General features: G+C 37.9%; 2 protein-coding genes across 2 annotated transcripts; both read left to right on the top strand.

Annotated features, from left to right (window-relative positions):
* Positions 1 to 615: 615 nt before the first annotated feature.
* Positions 616 to 11,964, top strand: LOC137965640 (isocitrate dehydrogenase [NAD] regulatory subunit 1, mitochondrial-like). The gene is made up of 4 exons (XM_068811919.1): positions 616 to 1,316; positions 8,877 to 9,116; positions 10,543 to 10,621; positions 11,525 to 11,964. The coding sequence occupies exons 1-4, from the start codon at positions 768 to 770 to the stop codon at positions 11,797 to 11,799; spliced, it is 1,143 nt and encodes a 380-aa protein (XP_068668020.1). The 5' UTR covers positions 616 to 767; the 3' UTR covers positions 11,800 to 11,964.
* Positions 11,965 to 12,628: 664 nt separating this feature from the next.
* Positions 12,629 to 17,558, top strand: LOC137965918 (peroxisomal nicotinamide adenine dinucleotide carrier). Its single transcript, XM_068812311.1, has 12 exons — positions 12,629 to 12,678; positions 12,850 to 13,002; positions 13,091 to 13,168; positions 13,281 to 13,355; positions 14,082 to 14,212; positions 14,602 to 14,656; positions 14,815 to 14,928; positions 15,081 to 15,149; positions 15,283 to 15,390; positions 15,798 to 15,866; positions 17,048 to 17,102; positions 17,228 to 17,558. The coding sequence occupies exons 2-12, from the start codon at positions 12,922 to 12,924 to the stop codon at positions 17,416 to 17,418; spliced, it is 1,026 nt and encodes a 341-aa protein (XP_068668412.1). The 5' UTR covers positions 12,629 to 12,678; positions 12,850 to 12,921; the 3' UTR covers positions 17,419 to 17,558.
* Positions 17,559 to 18,624: the final 1,066 nt, after the last annotated feature.

Below are 18,624 nucleotides of genomic sequence, written 5' to 3'. Positions count from 1 at the left end.
TAGAGCTTCCCGGGTCTTGAAAGGCTCCCACTCTCACCACCTCCAGGTGCAAGAACGCCTCCGTCGGCGGACTGCTCACCACCATCGCCAACGCCTCGTTCCAGTTAACTGTCGCCCATTCGCTCCACTTGCGCTTCTTTGTTATTTGGACGCGATCGTCGACCCGCGCGCACACGTAGTAGGAAGGGGGAGTCTTCATCTCTTTGTGATCCGGCAATGGAAGATCGATTTGCACCGCCGCGTGCAGGATTACGTCCAGTTTCCACCACCTCCTTCTGTCCACTCTCTCCATTCCGCCTTCCATGACTTTCGTTCTTCTTGCCTCGATCATCACTGGCAAGTTTCTTCGCCTATTTGATAGCGTTTCATCTTACTTTCAGCGGCAACGCTCGACAAATCCTAGTTACATTACATCTCGGAAGTTGGAGTGGCATTAGGATTCAACAAGAATCCTTACTATTTCAAACTACCAATAAATAAATAAAATAAAATAAAAACAGAGAAAATAAAGGTGGGGCCGGGTTTGATATAGCACGTGCACGAGTGAAACGAATTTCCGTTTTAGTCTACGATGGGAGTATGTACTTGCGAGAGTATAACAAATACTTGGCAGCGTTAAGATCGTTTGACGGGACGATCTTTCGGGCGCCGAACCATCTTCTTGCTTAAGCGTCTGTTTCTGAAATTCGTAGACTCGATTTCATAGCAGACTTCTGGTTTCTTTGATTCTTTGGCGTTGTAGGGGTATGCGTCAGAGTCAGTAGAGAATGAGAAGCTTAATGGCGAGAAGAAGCTTGCCTTTGTTCAGACACCTTCTACGGGACCCGGTTTCTTACCAGCGGGATGCGCAGCTGGGGCTAGGGTTTCAGACGACCAGATCCGTGACGTATATGCCCCGACCGGGCGATGGGACTCCGAGGGCGGTCACCCTGATACCCGGGGACGGGATAGGGCCTCTCGTCACTGGTGCTGTGCAACAGGTCATGGAAGCGATGCACGCCCCGGTCCATTTTGAGACGTATGAGGTTCATGGCGATATGACTAAAGTGCCACAAGAGGTTATTGATTCTATTCGGAAAAATAAGGTTTGTTTGAAGGGTGGTCTGGCTACTCCGGTCGGTGGTGGTGTCAGCTCTCTCAACGTGCAACTCAGGAAGGAGCTCGATCTCTTTGCCTCGCTTGTTCATTGTTTTAATTTGGAGGGTTTGCCTACGAGGCACGAGAATGTGGATATTGTTGTGATTAGAGAGAACACAGAAGGAGAGTATTCCGGCCTTGAGCACGAGGTTGTCCCCGGTGTGGTTGAGAGTCTGAAGGTATCTCCTGCTATATTTTCATAGAAAATTGTTTTTTTTTATTCATTTTGAAGATAAAATCGTAGATTTCTGTCAAATTGGAAGATGTGCTGACGCGGTTAGCCATTGAACGATGTGCTGGCGCGGTTAGCCATTGAACGATGTGCTGGCGTGGTTAGCCATTCAATTGATGCCCAGGTGACAATATGATCAGGATCGATTTTGTAATTTTTTAGGTTTTGCTTTTGAGGATGAATAGCTTGGGCGTTAAAAGATTGTGGTATCTTTAGTCGTTTTCCTGGTTTGCACGGGGAATCTAGAAGAAGTTGATAATGTTTTACTTAGGACCATGGTAATTGTTCAGATTAAGATCACGTATGTGATGAAGTCGTGCAGTTTGGTTGTTGAATACTCCGTTGAAAACTTTTACTTGACCAAGAAGGTCAAAGACATTAACTTTGTATCAGTGCCTTGAATTTTTTTGTTTAACGTTAGAAAGTCAATCCAAGTATAGGTGCTTGTAATACTTCTGTGAAGTAATTTGTTTTCCTTTTTTATAATAAAGGATAGTCCAAAGACGTTCTATCAGAAATTCTTTATACTGTAGGTTTTACTTTATGATTAGGCCCAAATGTAACTGTGCAATCAGTTTCTTGTTAAAGCATACTGAGGCTTTTTTGAGGCTTTTAGAGTGGGCTCTAAGCTTTGATAGATTCCCTTTTATGTTGATATCCAGATAGTCTGGAGATTGTTTCGTACCAAATTGAGAATGTTTAATGATGATGCAAAAGAATTGCACTTCTTCCAGCAGCTATGCTTCAAACTGTCTGCATTAGGATTGATTGAAAAGAATCAATAATCTTTATCACCTACATGGAAACTGGGGAAAGCAACAGTTGGTGCACGTTGTTGTCAAAGAACTCCAAACCATGGATGAATTGCATTGGAGAACTGAGTTATTAGGGGTTATCCAGGAAAAATTCCATATCTAAAGAATAATGTGGATCAACCTGAAGGCTTACTGTTATTGTTGAGTGAAATGCATATACACCGAGGTGCCCTACCTGCTACTTTTACCCATTTTAAAGCAAGACCAGTTGTTTGCTAGCTCCTTAAGTGGCATTTGTGGAACCTTGGCCTTCCCTGAAAGACATACTTTGTGTTAGAATCAGTTCCTTTACACGGTGAATAATCCTTTTCCTATTTATATTATGTCATGTTTCTATGTGGGTTGGGCCTTTGGCTTTTTGTCCATGCTCTTGTAAGGGGGAGACTTGCCTAATCTTGTTTTTGTTTCTGGTTTAATGAATTCATCACGTTCTCAAAATAAAAATAAAAATGTGGGTTGGGCCTTTGGCTCAATGACCACACGGGTGATTTCTATTAAGAGGTTTTGTTTAAGTCTGACAAGGAGTATGTGTAGTATGTGTGTAATTAACATAAAAAAATCTCATATTTCCACTATTTGCTATTGTTAATGTGTTTTATTGTGCATCTTTTTGTAGGGATTGACTTTGGGTTGGGTGGGGAAGGGTAGGCTATTGGGGTAAACTGGATTCTGGCACGAGGGTGGCTGCACTGCAGAAGCAAAAAGAACATTACAATCAGGCTGCCAAAAACCTACCCAAATAAAATTAATACATGTAAAGTATCAAGTTAGATTATTGGAAAAACAGCTAAAAGATGATCCTATAAAACCTTTACATCCAAAAAAATACTTTTGATCTATTTCCATTTCTCATTTAGCTTCTTGTTAATTTGATATCATTATCATTATGTTTAAAAAACCAATAAATGACAAAATTTCTAATTTACCCTCTCTTAGTGGAATGGGTGAACACTACTTGGTAAATTATTGAAATACCTTTAATACATGCCATTCAAAAAAATGTTATTAGTATATATAAAAGACCCCTCTATCAAAGTTTCATGACCAAATATAGTTTGACTACCCTGTATTTTGATAGACCCTACTAAATAGTGAAATATATCTTTCTTTTAGTTCTAAGCATCTATTAACTTCATCTTGAATACATAATACTTGTCTAATTTAAAATAAGAAAGCTTTCATTTAGTCTAACACAAATTATGCATTTTATTTATTTTTAATAAAGGAATTTTAGTCATTGATCAGTAGGTCTAATTATTTGCGTCTTATAAAGAGTTTAAAGAAATTCATCTATAGTTTATATGGTGAACAAAATATCAAATGTGGCTTTTGGACATGAAAGTTTTAGACGTAAAATTTTTATTTTGAAAAAGTCATTTTTGGTACTCTTAGTAATCTAAGTAAACAGTGGAATCCCTTATTTGAGGTACTTTTAGTTGTCTAGTAAATTTATGGGATTCCACTATGGGTAAAAGAAAACATTTGTACTTTGGTAGGTTTGATTGAAATGAAAATTTGGTTAGTGGACTTCTTTTCCTATGAAAGATATGTCGAGGCTGTTTTCAGTATCCAAATTACTTTAAAATATACTATTCTGAAATTAAGTATAACCTATGCAGTGTTTAACTCTTCACTAATGCAATAATTTGTAGATTGGACCTTTGGCTCAATAGTCACATGGGGGGTGTTCTAGTGTGAGGTTTTGAGTTTAAGTCTCATCGAGGGTAGGTGTAATATGTATGTATAATCGACATTCAAAAAAATGTGCACTAATCTGCTGTTTTAAAGAAAATTCGTTTGTGGTTTTAATTTATGATGTTTTTTTTTTAAATGTTGATAATTTTATTTCAAAGAAAGAGAAGATATATCAAGGGAGACATCCCCTAACAACTGGGGGGGGGGGGGGGGGGGGGGCGCTAATTTTGCACACAAATCAGCAGCCGAATTGGTTAATCTAAGTACATGAGACCAAGTACAAGAAATGGGTCCAAAATATCAAGAAAAATCTGCCAGTGACACCATGGGGGAAAGGATGAGGTGGAGCGCCATCTGATGATGACTTTGGAGTCTCCCTCCATGATAAGGGGACCACTGAAGCAATCCTAAAAAATACGCAAGCCGTGAAGGAGACCGGAGAGCTCAGCGGTGGTCGAGTCAGCAATTCCAAGAAGGCCATAGTAAGAGAGTATGGCAGTGCCGCTCAGATAAAAAATCACCCACCAAAACCGGCCAAACCCGGGTTCCCAAAGGCGCTACCTTCAAACTTTAGCTTATAATATCCGGAGGGAGGAGGCTCCCAAACAGCAACTCGGCAGGGGGCAGAGGGGAGTTTTAATTTATGACGTTGCTACACAATTTTGTGTTTCTTTGGAGCACAATCTTAGGAAGTGAAGCATTTTGCTCATTCCCTTGTGTGTAAGGGTGTTCATCTTCAACACCTTGTTTTTATGACTCTTCAGCTCAATAGATGGAGAGTATGGATCAGTAGTCACATTTCCTTAGCAACTTACTCTCATTAATGGCAGTGTTTGCGGGTATTTCAAAGGTTCAAGAGGTTTGAGGTAAGGTGATCCAATCTCATCTCTTCTCTTCAACTTGAAGAAATCCGAAATTTAATTGACAAAGAAGAAAGAACTCAAAACAATGAATAGACAATGCCCCCCTTTCTTAAATAACAGACAATGAACCATCCGTTATACTAAATTTGTCTTGACTAGAGCAAAGGAAGTAGAGAATAAGGAAGAGGTATTTGTCGTATGATCTGGAGCCCTAGAATCATTAACTCAAGAGTGTGGAAAAGAAAAAGAATTGTGAGAGGATGTGTTACCTGCAAGGGATGTACCAAAGAATAGTATTTGCCCTTCAATCTTGGAGTACAATTGTTGGATTAAAGCAGCAGTTGAAGCAGCGGAACCAGAACTAGAGCCATTTGTCAGTTAGAAGCAAGTGCATCAACTATGCCCTTTCTTCCTACAATGTGTATAGGGTTACAGCTATTCCCTTTACCCTGCATAGAGGCAAGAGTAGGTTTCTTCACTACAGAATTATCAGTAGGCTCAAATTTTAATATCACTTTCTATGTAGCTTCCTCACTCTGTATCATTGAGTAAACAAAATCAATCTCTAGATGGGGATTTGGACCAAGAATTTGACTCCTCACAATTTCAAATTCTGAATTCTACCTAGCGAAAAAAACCTATGCAAGCTTTGAGTCTTAAGCAATCCAAGGTATAGTTTTCTATCTTCTGAACATTTCCACTCTATTAATATATATTAAACATATTCAGCCCATAACCCTTGAAGTCTAGCATAATAATCACTAACTGTCTTGTTGCCTCGTTTCAAATTTTCAAGGTTATTACTGATTTTATAGGCTCTAGTGTAGTTCCTTCTTTTGGAATAAGTATTCACTTGCAATGTCCACATCTTTGTGGCAATAGAACAAAAAGGTATAATCTTCCTAATGCTAGCTCTAACAGAGTTAAGGGTCTATGGTCAGGTTAATGTTCTATAGAAAGAATTAATTTTTTCTTCCCTTCCTAGAAATAAAAATTCGAGCCGCAGTGGCCCATTCAAAGTAATTTGCTCAGTCCGATTTTATAGAGGTAATCTAGGTGGTCAGATGATCTTGGCCCTCATTCTCAGAAATTGTTTTTATAGTGGAACTATTTTTTTGAGACATTCCACTAATCTCAAACATATGAGGGTATGAATTGTGGAAAAAGAAAGTAAGAAAGAAAGATAAAGGGGGTCAAGATCATCATAAGCCAGTTTAGTAGACATTCATAAGTTTATCTTAAGCTTCACTAGCTACTCCAAACAATTAAGACAAATTAATAAGCTTCAATTATTTTCTTCTTGAGCACATAACAAAACTATCTTCCCCACTAAGTAATCAAGACAAAACATGCCAGAAAATTTTAATAACCACAACAATTTCAATAGAATAAACAGGAGGAAGATCCCAAAAATTATGCCTAACACCAAGAATTAGAGCTCCACAAAAGACAAATTACTGTTATACATCATGGGCTAGATAAACCTTGAAACTACCCCTTAAACAGCCATCAAAGGAAGGACGAAAATAAGACTTCCTCTGTACCTGCCTAAAATCAATCTATGTGTGCAAACTTCTATTGCCGAGGTCTACCTTGAATTCCGAAGACTGAAGGAGAAAAGAAGTGAAAAGTAAATTCCATAATCAATTCTCTTGTCCTCTGCTACAGCTATTATACCATGAAGTAATCTGAAATTTAATTGAGAAGAAGAAAAAACACATGAGAAAAAGAACTAAGAGAAAGGGTAAGATTGTGTTGAATTGGATTGAATAATTACCAGACTTATGGGGCTCCCTCTTTATAGATGGGAGACGAGAGCAATTTCTACAAAAGATCCTATGTGGGACTAAGAATTGGATGTTCCCTTTTTTGAGAAGCAAGCCTTGGATTCTTCTAGATCATCACTTGAGATGTCCTTTCCCCTTAAAAATAGAGGAGACATCTCCTACAAAATAGGAGTTGGGCGCCAACCTTTTCCCTATTTTCTAGGTGGTCCCAACTATTTATTTGAATTACTACTTTACCACTCTCTCACTTATTACCAAAAAACCGCTTAAATTACATGAGAGAGAAAAAATAAATATATTTCTTTAGCACAACAAAATTGGTGGGGGGGGGGGGGGGGTGCGCTCTTGTACTCTTTCTGGCATTTATCTAGGTCTCTTGTTGTTTACAATAAGGTACCCTTTCAAATCCAATGCTTAAGAAAGATCCAAATTGTCTCTCATAGTGGAAGGACTGACTAATGTCCAAGGCAGCTAGATGGACTTTCATTCACTCCTGTGTAGTTGGCAATAGGCATTCTGAGGTACTATCCCTTGTTGACCCACTGTCCAGTTGGTTTTGTGAGCGATACTAAAAAGATGATGAAGAATTCTCTTTGGAGAGGCTCGTCTGAGGCTTTGTAAGCCTAATAAGAGTGATGAGTTAGGCATTCAAAGAATTAAGGGGATAAATGTTGCTTTATAAGCTAAATGGTATTGGAGGATTACAGTTCATACGGCTCCTAGTCCTTAAAAAGCTAAGCACCTTGCCTAGAATCTGGTGGTTTGGAGAAGGTTCTATCAAGTGCATATCCACTCTTTGGAAGTACATTCGTCATTCTCTCCAGCAATTTACCCCAAACACTTGATTCCTTGTTGGTAATAGAGAGAATCAATTTTTAGATTGATTTTTGGGTCCTTAAGGAACCTCTTCGGCAATAGTTGTTTCACCTAATCGGACTTGCTTGGATTGAAGTGCTTTATTCTGGGATATTCTAGAAAATGGGAGCATTTAGAGCATTAATAGAGATAATCACTGCAAGAGAGTGCTAAATGATGAAGAGGCGATCGATATTCACAATTTGATGAAGGACTTGGATTAGTTGTATATTAGAACCTCTCAACCTGATAAATTGATCTGGTGCTCTTCACCTGAGTGGAAGATTACTGAAGCTTCATTTCATGAGAAACTCACTCTTGCTAGTGGTGATTTGTCTCACATTGCATCAGTTCCTTGGAAATTTTTTGATTCTTTTAAAGCAAAGTTCTTTATTTGGACTTCTCTTCATGTGGAATCTTAACCCAAGACAATTTGATTTGGAGGGGTTCTGTTCTTGTAAGCATTGCTTGTCCCATATGTGGCCAAATTGATGAATCGCTTCACCGCCTTCTCATCCATCACCAGTTATCATGGAGAATTTGGAATCAATTCTTCAGTCTCTTCAGGTTGTCGCTGTGTTTCCCCAACTCATTCAAGGACCTTGTCTCTTTTTCTGTTAGGGCTAAAGAAGCGGTGGCCCTCCAATCCCTCATTTTAACCCACCTCCCTCCTTTCCTGATTGTATTTTATTTTTATCTTCAGGTTTAATTAAAAAAGTGTTTCTTCTAAAAAAAAAGTAAAGATTCTTTTGCTCAATCATGCTTAGCATGCCATAATTCTTTTTGTTGCCTGATTTTAGTTTTTTCTTCTTCTTCTTTATGTTTCTTTTAGTTCTTTATTGTAGTTACCCTTTGAGTCCTCTACTATTTTTCTCCACTTTCGTTTTCAATGTGTTAATTTCTTGCCGCTATAGAAGAAAGAATTTGGTTGTCTCTATATATATACCAAATATGAATTATCCTGAAAACTTATGCGTGCAGATCGTTGAAGAATATGAGCTATAGGCAATCTTAGACTATGCATGTCATGTCACCCAATGATCATGTCTTCATTGACATCTTTAATGCTATCAAGTCAAGATTGCTCAAAGGTGACCAAAAACGTTGGTGAGATTGCCAGTGTTTTGCTGTATAGAGAATGCATGTAGAAATTATTTCTAGTGTATGAGTATCAATTCATGCACACATCCTGGCAAAGCCTTTTTTTTTTTGGAAAAGTAAAACAAACAGTTTATTCAGGCCTAGCTTAGATGTGCTTCTAATTAGAAAATATTTATTGGATTTGTGCAAACACTTTGATATTGGTGGTCTGCTTTTATTCTTAATATTATGTCTATGTATTAATGAGATTGGTTCCTAAACATTTGTTTTAATTATATTGATTGCGATAGATATCTGTGTCTCAATTTATGTTTCTTGTTGATGGTGTCACACATTCAAAATTTTAAAGTACTTGAAAACTTCATTGATTCTCATTTGGTGGGCTTGTTAGGTGATAACAAAGTTTTGTTCAGAGAGGATAGCCAAGTATGCATTTGAATATGCTTACCTCAACAACAGAAAAAAAGTGACTGCTGTACACAAAGCCAACATTATGAAGCTAGCTGATGGTCTCTTCTTAGAGTCTTGTCGAGAGATTGCTACAAAGTATCCTGGGATCAAGTATAATGAGATTATTGTTGACAACTGTTGCATGCAACTTGTGTCAAAGCCTGAGCAGTTTGATGTCATGGTATGATGCTGACTCATCAACCTGTTTTTTCACTTACATTATCTGTATATTCTGATTTCTCCCTTTTCATTTCTCTAAAATATTAATAATAATAGAAATAAAAACCTTAAGGATTCATCTCCCTTGAATAGACTGTCTGAACTTTTGCAAATAGAAATTAAAATTTTTTTAGTATGCACTTTGCACTTATTAATTATGAGTTTATTTAGAGCGGTTGATAGTGATGGCCTGTACATATTCAAATTCTCGAGACTTTTTTCTGTTTCCTTCATTCTGAAGCTGATAAATTGCTTTTGAATTTGGGTTTCTCTGTCACTGACATTAATTTCTTCCCTCTCAATTTTTTTTTTGCATGTAAAGCTGAATTATTCTCCTTTTTTCTTTAATACTGTTTTATAAGGAATATACCCTCCCTAAAAACAGACTGTTTGGAGAACAGCCTACTTTGCATGCATTTCACCACCTTTCCTAGTAATATTGGAGAAATTTCAAATCAATGTCCTCTCTTGTTTTATCAAAAAGATGTTCTCTCTCTCTCTCTCTCCTCCCCTCAGCCTAAGGGCCCCATGTCACCATCACAATGGTCTTCTGGTGCATTTGGAAAGAAAGAAAAATAATAGAGTTTTTTGCATGCACTGCCAATTGGGGTGGGTGTTGTGGTTCAAAGGCATTTCACAAGAGCCCATCCTAGGTCAACAAGCACCCTGGACCTTTGCCACTTGGCTGGCTAGGTTATCAAACAGAGATTGTTTGCCCATATTTTGGACCATATATTGTGACCCTTGTTAAATGGTTCCCTCTTTAAATCAATGAACTTAAGCTTAACTTTGAACCACAGATGCAGAGGTAATCTGGGCCCAGCAAACGGGATGTCATAATGGTCTCTGATAGTTTGGTGGTGCTCAACTCCAGCCCCTTGAGGAATGCCTTTATCTCTACCTCCAAGAAGTACAATGACCAAAACATTACTTCATGGGGATATTCAGCAAAATTGAGGATATTTGCCACACCATGAGAAGTGTTGCTGGCTTAGCTGGTTCTCCTGTGTGGAGTTGGCTTCCCATCAACATCTTGTGGCTCCAGATGAGCATAACAACAGCTTGGACAAACTTATGTCTTGTTCGCTGTAAAATCATAGATGATGTATAGTCTTTATCTTCATTGCTGTTTTGGTACAACCACATTCTCGGTCTTGTTTCTGTATTCATGCATGTGGTATTCAATTGGGAAGTATGCTTGTGCTTACCTTCTTGAAACAATGCATGATGAGCTCAGTATTTTTGTTTGCATTTGTAATTGTTTTATTGTTTCAAATATGGTTCAGGGCACCGCGAAAAGCTATTTGGGTACTATTATTTCTCAAAAACATGGGTGTTTAAGAGCAATCACAACTGGAGAGATAATGTAACTATTGTATATTTTGCAGGTGACACCAAATCTCTATGGGAACCTTGTGGCAAACACTGCTGCAGGTATTGCTGGAGGCACTGGTGTCATGCCAGGAGGTACTATCTATGTAATCCAAATCAGTGGTTGCATCTTTTCTTACTAGTTCTTTTACTGTGTTGTTAGTACCTTGGCCACTATTGAAGAAAACCAAAAACTTAAAGACCCAGAGTTCTCAAACACATTTTTTAATAAAACTTATTTTTCAATAATAAATGCTTGCTTTTTGGAGAGCTGCATAAAAGATTGTCAGTTAACGTTAAAGTGGACTAAAGTGTGTATGAGCCGGTTGGTTAACTGTTCTCATTTGCCTGCCTAAACTCGAGTTTGATGTACTTTTCACAAAACTGTGTTAACGGCAAATTCAGAGTAGTATTCTGTTAGATTGAGGTTGCTTCTGTTCCAAAATGACTTGCCACTTAAGAGGCCTATTGCTCAATTTTATGGCAACTTTTCTTCTCATTTCTCAATGTGGGATTTTTTCCTACTTAACATACTCCTAGGTATTGCAAAAGTTAAAATCCCTTCAGATTTTACGGATGAATTGTAGAATTGTAGGACCTGGAATCAATGAGCCTAATATTTGCTTGGGATTTTATCCATTACTCACCAAAGGTTGAAGGACTTAAAACTAATGGAGATGAGAATAGACTTCCTTGAATATGATGTCTATATTTAGTAGTAAATGCCCCTTCTAGCAATAAAACTTGGTTAGTGGCATTTGGCATCTCGTTTTGAATGACTTCTTTACATGATCATGGTTTGCATAGGTTTGGGAGTTTGCTTTATTGTGATATTATTTGTTTTCTTATTTTGGAAAGGGATTTTCTGTTTGGGGAGGATTTGTTGTTTATTGTCATAGTATGTATTTTTTCTTTCTGAAAGATGTTATATCTACTCCTCTTTTGCCTTCGTACCTTGATTGTTGCATCACAGCAATCTATCTGTGCTCCTTTCTGCAGGCAATGTCGGTGCGGATCATGCTGTCTTTGAGCAAGGTGCTTCAGCAGGTAATGTTGGAAACCAGAAGATAATGGAGGAAAAGAAAGCAAACCCTGTTGCGTTGCTTCTATCATCGGCGATGATGTTGAGGCATTTACAATTTCCTTCATTTGCTGACCGGTTAGAAACTGCCGTGAAAAGAGTTATAGCTGAAGGTAAGTACCGCTCCAAAGATCTTGGAGGAAAGAGCACTACGCAAGAAGTTGTTGATGCTATTATATCAGTGATGGAGTGAACTCCAAATTTTTCTGCTCCAAAAACTAAATTCATTCAGCCCAGATATGATAATATTAAACAGTTCATCTCCGAGGCAGCTGGAAGGTCTGTCATCTCCAGCACATTGGATCTTCTTGGTCCTGCCACATGCAGAGATGATCTTTATTTTTCTCTTTCAGAATAATCTTATTGTTTTCTTGAAGCAAGAGTTTTTTCATGTCTAAATAAGCTTAAACACATTCAGTCTGATTTTTCCTTACACCATGAACGAGTTAAGGTTCGAAACCTTCGTTCTGCTGCTGCAGCTTACTGTATTCACTCATTTGTGATTGTTTATTTCTTTGGTAATAAAAATAATAGGTTTTTTATTTTAAAATTGAGAAGAATAAAAATAAAATTTGAAACACACGTGAGCCGCTGTCTCCGAAGAGAGCAGAAGCAATTTATGAATGGCCCAAACGGCCTGCTCTGATGTCGGAAGAATTCAACTTCGCCAAGTTAACTTGCTCATTTCGCAGTCTGCTGCCACGTTCTTCAAGGTAATCTCCCAAGCATCCGGCTACTTTTGGCTTCTTCCACTAATAAATTGCCACTCTCCTCCCACTAAATTTTCAGAGCTACCCCTTCCCGTCCAGAGAATCAATGATTGGCGTTCCGAAACTCACGGATTCGGATCATCACCGTCAATTGTAAGATGTTTACATGGATAACAAGAAGTGAAATCACGGAACTGGTTGTTGGATTGCTCCGGTGACACTGATTAGCCTGAGAAACAAGGTAAACGGTACAACCGAAATTATTCGGTCGAGTAGGGTGTTAAAGGACAACTTTTAAGTCTCGGCCGAAGGGGTAGTTTTCCACGAAACGGGGTCTTGGACATGAAAGCGAACGCAATTAGGTAGACTTCTTGTTGTGGGGATACCCGCGTACTGCCAAACATTCAGATACTCTTCCTTTCTGTTTTTTCATTCTCCCTCCTCGTCTGCCTTTTCTTATTCTCTGAATTTGCAATCTTCTTCTTCTACATTTCTTATTGTGTTTGGTTTTACATGCTCTTCCTCCATGTCAGAATAAGAAAGACTTGTTGTTCGTTTATTTTGTTCGTTTCTTTCCCCTTCTGGGGAAATAAAAGAGGAAGCAGATGTCAGACGCTCTGATCAATGGATTGGCTGGGGCGGGAGGAGGGATCATCGCTCAGCTGATCACCTACCCACTACAAACTGTAATATTATTCGTGGTTTCCCCCTTTTTTTTCATTTCATGCTCATTTTAAAGTTGGAAACATTAATCATTTGATTGGGGGAATTCAGGTGAATACACGGCAGCAGACGGAGAGAGACCCGAAGAAGGAAAGGAGGAGAGGGGGAACAGTTGAACAGATTTGTCAGGTTTTTTGTTATTTATAAACTTTAGTATTTTTTATATTCACGGATGATTTTCTTTAATTTCGATTTCAAAATGAAATTTGGGTTCTTAATTTGTTTAATTTGTGTGGACCAGGTCGTCAAGCTAGAGGGATGGGGGAGACTGTACGGCGGTTTGATGCCGTCGCTTGTGGGTACAGCTACATCCCAGGTCAGTGCATTAGCGGATTATGTTAGGATGAATTCGATAGAGTGCTGGTACATCAACTCAATGTTTGCTGAATAATATTTTGAAGGTGTTGCTCGACTTTAGATTACATGTTCTTTTATTTCTTTTCCAATAATGACTGCTTAAACACACAAGACACTCCAGACAACCATGATACTTGAACACATATGGATTCGTGTTTTGATCAGTTAAACAGTTTAGCCATCTAGTCCTTCCTGACTTTACTTCTATGTTCCATCGTTGGCTCTGGGATTTTATAGCCTTGTGGTATAGTTTGAACTCTTATTAAGCTTTCTTTCCAGTTTCTTTGTCATGTCTCTTTTTTCAGGTGTACAATCACTACCTACCATTCTTCTTCAACATAATTTGATTATAAAGAGTAAAAATTAGATTGGAACTTCTTCTTGTTGAAGTTTTATCATGAATGTCGGACTAGCTCAACAGAATATGCAACTCAACTTTTGACAACTTCACAGGCATAAAAAAATAAGAGTAAATAAATGAAAGAAGAGCTTAGTAGTTAATTTGTGTTTCAAATGTTAATGCCGTGTTCAAAATGATGGGGTTCATGCCTCTAGTATATTTTTTTCCACCAGCTTATTTTTATAAGTTTGATGCAGCTTTTTCCTCTTAAAATTATTACTATATGTAGAGGTTGGATACTGGACACTTCGGCAGCGATTTGATTGTACAATATTTTTGTTTCAGGGTGTTTATTACTATTTCTATCAAATATTCAGGAACAGAGCAGAAGCTGCTGCACTTGCTCAGTATAGGAACGGGATGGGGGATGGATCAGTAGGGATGTTTTCATCACTGATTGTGGCTGCTTTATCAGGGTATTATGTTCTCACTTGACATTCTTATGTATCTAACTACTGATCCCTCGGTTGAGAACTTTTGGTCTACTGAGTCACCACAGACTTAAGACTACACAAATTAAAGGCCCAATGGTTTTGTTCCAGAAGCTGTTGTTTCTACCTAATATTGCCTAATCATCACCATGGAATGACTAGCAGGTTCTTTTAGCTCTGTAATTACGGACCTATTCCATGGTCTAACTAGATCAACTGTTCTTGTTGCATCTTTAAAATGGCCAATAAACTGAAATCAGTAAGATTTGGAGCTCCAGTCTTATTTGTCTTCTCTAGCAACCCACTTCTTTTGATTGCTCACATTGCTGCTTAACTTTTCACTTACAAAGTGTACTTTCTTTCCTTTTGTGTAGGTGTGTGAATGTACTGATGACTAACCCCATCTGGGTTGTTGTGACTCGAATGCAAGTGAGTTTCCAATTCAGAGTGGATTGTATTTTCTTCTTCAGCCTACCCTATGCTACTACTTTAGCAAGTTGTCCAAAGCATCCTGTACAAAATGCTGGGCTCAAAATTTTGCTACTGCTTACTTACTCTGCTTGCTTATATATCTTTTTACTTGACAGACACACACAAAGGCATCGAGGAAGCCTCAACTTCCACCTACTCTGCCCCTCTCTCCAGATGAAGCAATTACTATGGCTGTAACAGAGTCTCCTTCCTATAGAACTAGCCAAGCTGTCAGTTCATTGTCCATAACCCATCTCTTAAGCCATATTGTAACTGATTGAATGATGTGTCAACTGATGATAAGAAATCTCATTAAGAGTAAGACATGAGATTCTTTAGTATGATTTTGGTTTGTAGTATAACACAAAAGGAATATCTACAGGTCCAAGAAGTATATGATGAAGCTGGCATTATGGGATTCTGGAAGGGTGTGCTTCCGACACTTATAATGGTAGGACTTAAAATCAATTGGTAGGACACTTATAATGGTAGGACATAAAATCAGTTGAACTTTCCATCCCTCGGGAAGGTGGAGATTGACAAAGGAATTTTTTATTTCTTATGTTTGAAATTGCTGTCAACAGGTGAGCAATCCTTCAATACAGTTCATGCTTTATGAGACCCTCCTGAAGCAGCTGAAGGGAAGACGTGCGTTGGGTAAAAATGTAAACAAAGGAGTGACTGCACTGGAGGTAGATTCTGGCCTTTCTAGTTTAATATTTTTGGAGAGTAAATTTGTGATTAATGTTTTTTTTTTTTGAGGAAAAATTTGTGATTAATGTCGTATTACAAATCTTATGTTCTTCTGACCACCACTTATAATGAGAAAAGAAAGTTGTGAATTTTTTTACGTAGTAGATAGTACCCATTATCACTGAATTTGCTCTTTTATGCCACATCAATCTGAAGTTTTGTTTGGAGTAATCGAACTATATGAAACAGAGGATATACATCAATATGTTCTCTTCTTTTCTTGCCAAGTATTCTCTGAATTTTTTCATCAGTCCATGACTGGAAGGTAGATGTTACTAACACTATTTCTGCTAGCAACTTCATACTACTGATAACTTTTAACATTTTTGCTTTTCACTCTCCCCAGGTTTTTCTTCTTGGAGCAGTTGCTAAACTAGGAGCAACTGTGTTGACCTATCCACTACTTGTTGTCAAGGTATTATATCCTATCCCTTTTGCCTGGAAGCAATTGTCATGCAAAATTCTATTACTTGGTGTTATTTACTTTAATTTGGGACTTGTTTCCCTCTTTTTTTATTTTTTTTATTTTGTTTGAAATGTTCTTACAAATTGTGCATGTATTGTAACAAAGCATCCTCGAGAATCTTGCATTAAAAAGGTCCATCGGATAGCCCATGCTAAAGGTTGTTTTCAGATATATCTTTTTGTCAACATACAGAGGGGTATAATCCGTGAACACTCACAAACATAAGTACAGCAACAAGGAAATTTACAAGGTTTTAGGTGATGTGGGGTCATATCTCTTATCTTCTCCCTCTCCCTTTAATTACGTATACATGTAAGGGAAGAGAGACATGTAATCAAACTTCTTCTTCTTTCCATAAGAGTATGACACCTCATCTTACCCATTTGAAATAGGGTCACCTCTTCCTTTTAGATGAAGTTTTCCTACAATGTCTTGTGTTACTCATTTGTCACTTCTTTTACTTGGGTGAAGCTTTATTGCGCTACCACCTTCTTTGCTTTTGTGGCGTTTAAGTACCCTTCTTATCTAATTTGATGTTGGTGGTGGTCGTGACCTTGGATTGGGCTTTGATCTTAGTAATCAACAACAATTTTGGTCGAAAATCTAATTTTGACAATTGGACTATTTGATAAAATCTTTATACTCAGGCCATCAGTCAACTGGCGATCAAGTTCCTTCAATTTTGATCGTTGATCAATATCGACGATTTGGACCATCAATTGGAATTTTAATTTTAATGATTAAATTTTCATGCCTACACTTTATAACTGCATTTATTGTTGCAATGTAGGCAAAGTAGGTGTCTATATGTCATTCCAAAAATGGTCATTATGAGTACAGACCTGTCATGTACTTAAATATAAAATCTGTGAATTGGTTCCCTAGTTGAAATTGTTTTTTTATTTTAAAATTTAAGAGCATCAACTATAGAATGTTATTTCTGGAAAAGTGCAATAGTTCAATACAAGTGTTGTAGAAACATAGGTTTAAGAATTGGATGCTTCAAACTATTTTAAAGTCAGCAACATCAATCCATCACATTGCCACTTTAGAGAGAGAGAGAGAGAGAGAGAGAGTTTCACAGAAATCACTATTTAGCATGATTACTCAAAGTTCTCTTTGTTTTGCAGTCTAGGCTACAAGTAAAACAAGTGAAGGGAGGTGACAAATCACATCACTATAAAGGTTTGTTTATAATCTCATTAACCAAACCTCAAATACAATAATGTCTTTCCATGCCTCTCTTTCCTTAGATAACCTATTCATTTAGGTTCCTGTTCTTATGATCATATCTGTTACTGGGCATGAAGGAACTCTTGATGCTATAGAGAAAATGATCCACTTTGAGGGACTCTCTGGATTTTACAAAGGGATGAGCACAAAAATTGTGCAGAGTGTTCTAGCTGCTGCAGTGCTTTTTATGATCAAGGAAGAACTTGTGAAGTCAGCTCGATTGCTACTGAAAAAGGATGCTGGCCTGATCATGTCAAAGCCAACATGATTTAAGTACATTGGTCTGAACTTATAAGAATCTGGGGAATTGCCCCATCTCTGCAAAATTCATTTGTCTGTGGCTCTCAGGAGGGTTGGGATATGCAATACAGAAAATAAAAAACTCAATATCTATATTTTATTTTCTCCCGCCATTTTTTTTTTTTTTTTTGAATTTTAGTATTCTTTTCTGGATGTTGATTGGCCTGCAAAGCCTTGGGCTTGCAAGTTTGAAGTTCTTAATTAATCCCCAATTCAATAAACCCATTTATGATTATTAATGCAGGTCAAATTATCTCTGAACCATCTCTGATCTCACCCACTCGCTTCTAATGGATCAAGCTCGGGTCTTATTTTAGCAAAAAAATTAAAATAAACTCGAGTCACATAATTGACTCGGAACCCCAAGGTCAGAAATTAATCTGGTTTGGTTTGGTTCGAGTCCTTAAATATTTGGAACCAAGGGTCCAAGATGACCCCCCTTTTTATTTCATCTCCTACCTTCGGATACCGCTACACAGTCTCTTTGCCACTTCAGAAACTCGGTAGAGAGTGAGCTGCCCGAGGAAATGGCGAAGATGTCAGTGGGCTCTCAGTCTATATCCTTCTTTTCCTCTTCCATTTTCGTCTCCACAAAAAACCCCAAATTCAATCTAGTCCTGAAGGGTGGGGGGGTAACCCAAACCAAGCCATTTCTTCCTTGACGATGATACTAATTACGCCCATCTGGGTGATTTCGTTTTGAGGAGATTCAATCATGAAGATTCTGGAATACAAGATTAGCATGATCGGGATCAAGGAATGCATCGACTATATCCCTTCACTCAATTTCTGTTTATTTTTGGCATTTAGTTAAATCTTCCATGGCCTTTTAGTCGGTCTTTCTTATCTTAGCCATGTTAGCAGCAGAAATTCTTGCCTGTAACTAACTCAGCTAATACATGAACAGCCTTACTCGTATCAGCAACGAAATTTGTTGAACATGGTTGCCCAGTGTTAGTTTTTTTATGGAAAATCGAAAGAAAAATGCTTCTAATTTGACGTCAGAACATGATGAGTTTATGTATTCAACACAATAACAGTAACTTGCAGAGTTCAGAGAATGAATAGTCAATCTAGTAATCCTTAAAACATACACTTCTGTTACAAATATTTGACACAAACTGCCAATACGATGAGCTTGGAAGAGATTCGAGGTAATCGAACATGCCAGTCG

The sequence above is a fragment of the Aristolochia californica genome, unplaced genomic scaffold (genome assembly GCF_029961685.1).
Source record: "Aristolochia californica isolate CCGP_79_NKW_82.1479 unplaced genomic scaffold, dmAriCali1.0.hap1 SCAF_5, whole genome shotgun sequence".
Classification (NCBI taxonomy): domain Eukaryota; kingdom Viridiplantae; phylum Streptophyta; class Magnoliopsida; order Piperales; family Aristolochiaceae; genus Aristolochia; species Aristolochia californica.
This window is presented reverse-complemented; position numbering and strand designations above follow the sequence as displayed.

Excerpts from the sequence above, each read along its gene's own strand:
- LOC137965640 (XM_068811919.1), top strand. The coding sequence starts at position 768 with ATGAGAAGCTTAATGGCGAGAAGAAGCTTGCCTTTGTTCAGACACCTT. Across the intron at positions 1,317-8,876 it reads GTGTGGTTGAGAGTCTGAAG|GTGATAACAAAGTTTTGTTC; the intron begins GTATCTCCTGCT and ends TGGGCTTGTTAG. Across the intron at positions 10,622-11,524 it reads CACTGGTGTCATGCCAGGAG|GCAATGTCGGTGCGGATCAT; the intron begins GTACTATCTATG and ends TCCTTTCTGCAG.
- LOC137965918 (XM_068812311.1), top strand. The coding sequence starts at position 12,922 with ATGTCAGACGCTCTGATCAATGGATTGGCTGGGGCGGGAGGAGGGATC. Across the intron at positions 13,356-14,081 it reads TGGGTACAGCTACATCCCAG|GGTGTTTATTACTATTTCTA; the intron begins GTCAGTGCATTA and ends TTTTTGTTTCAG. Across the intron at positions 17,103-17,227 it reads CAAATCACATCACTATAAAG|GAACTCTTGATGCTATAGAG; the intron begins GTTTGTTTATAA and ends CTGGGCATGAAG.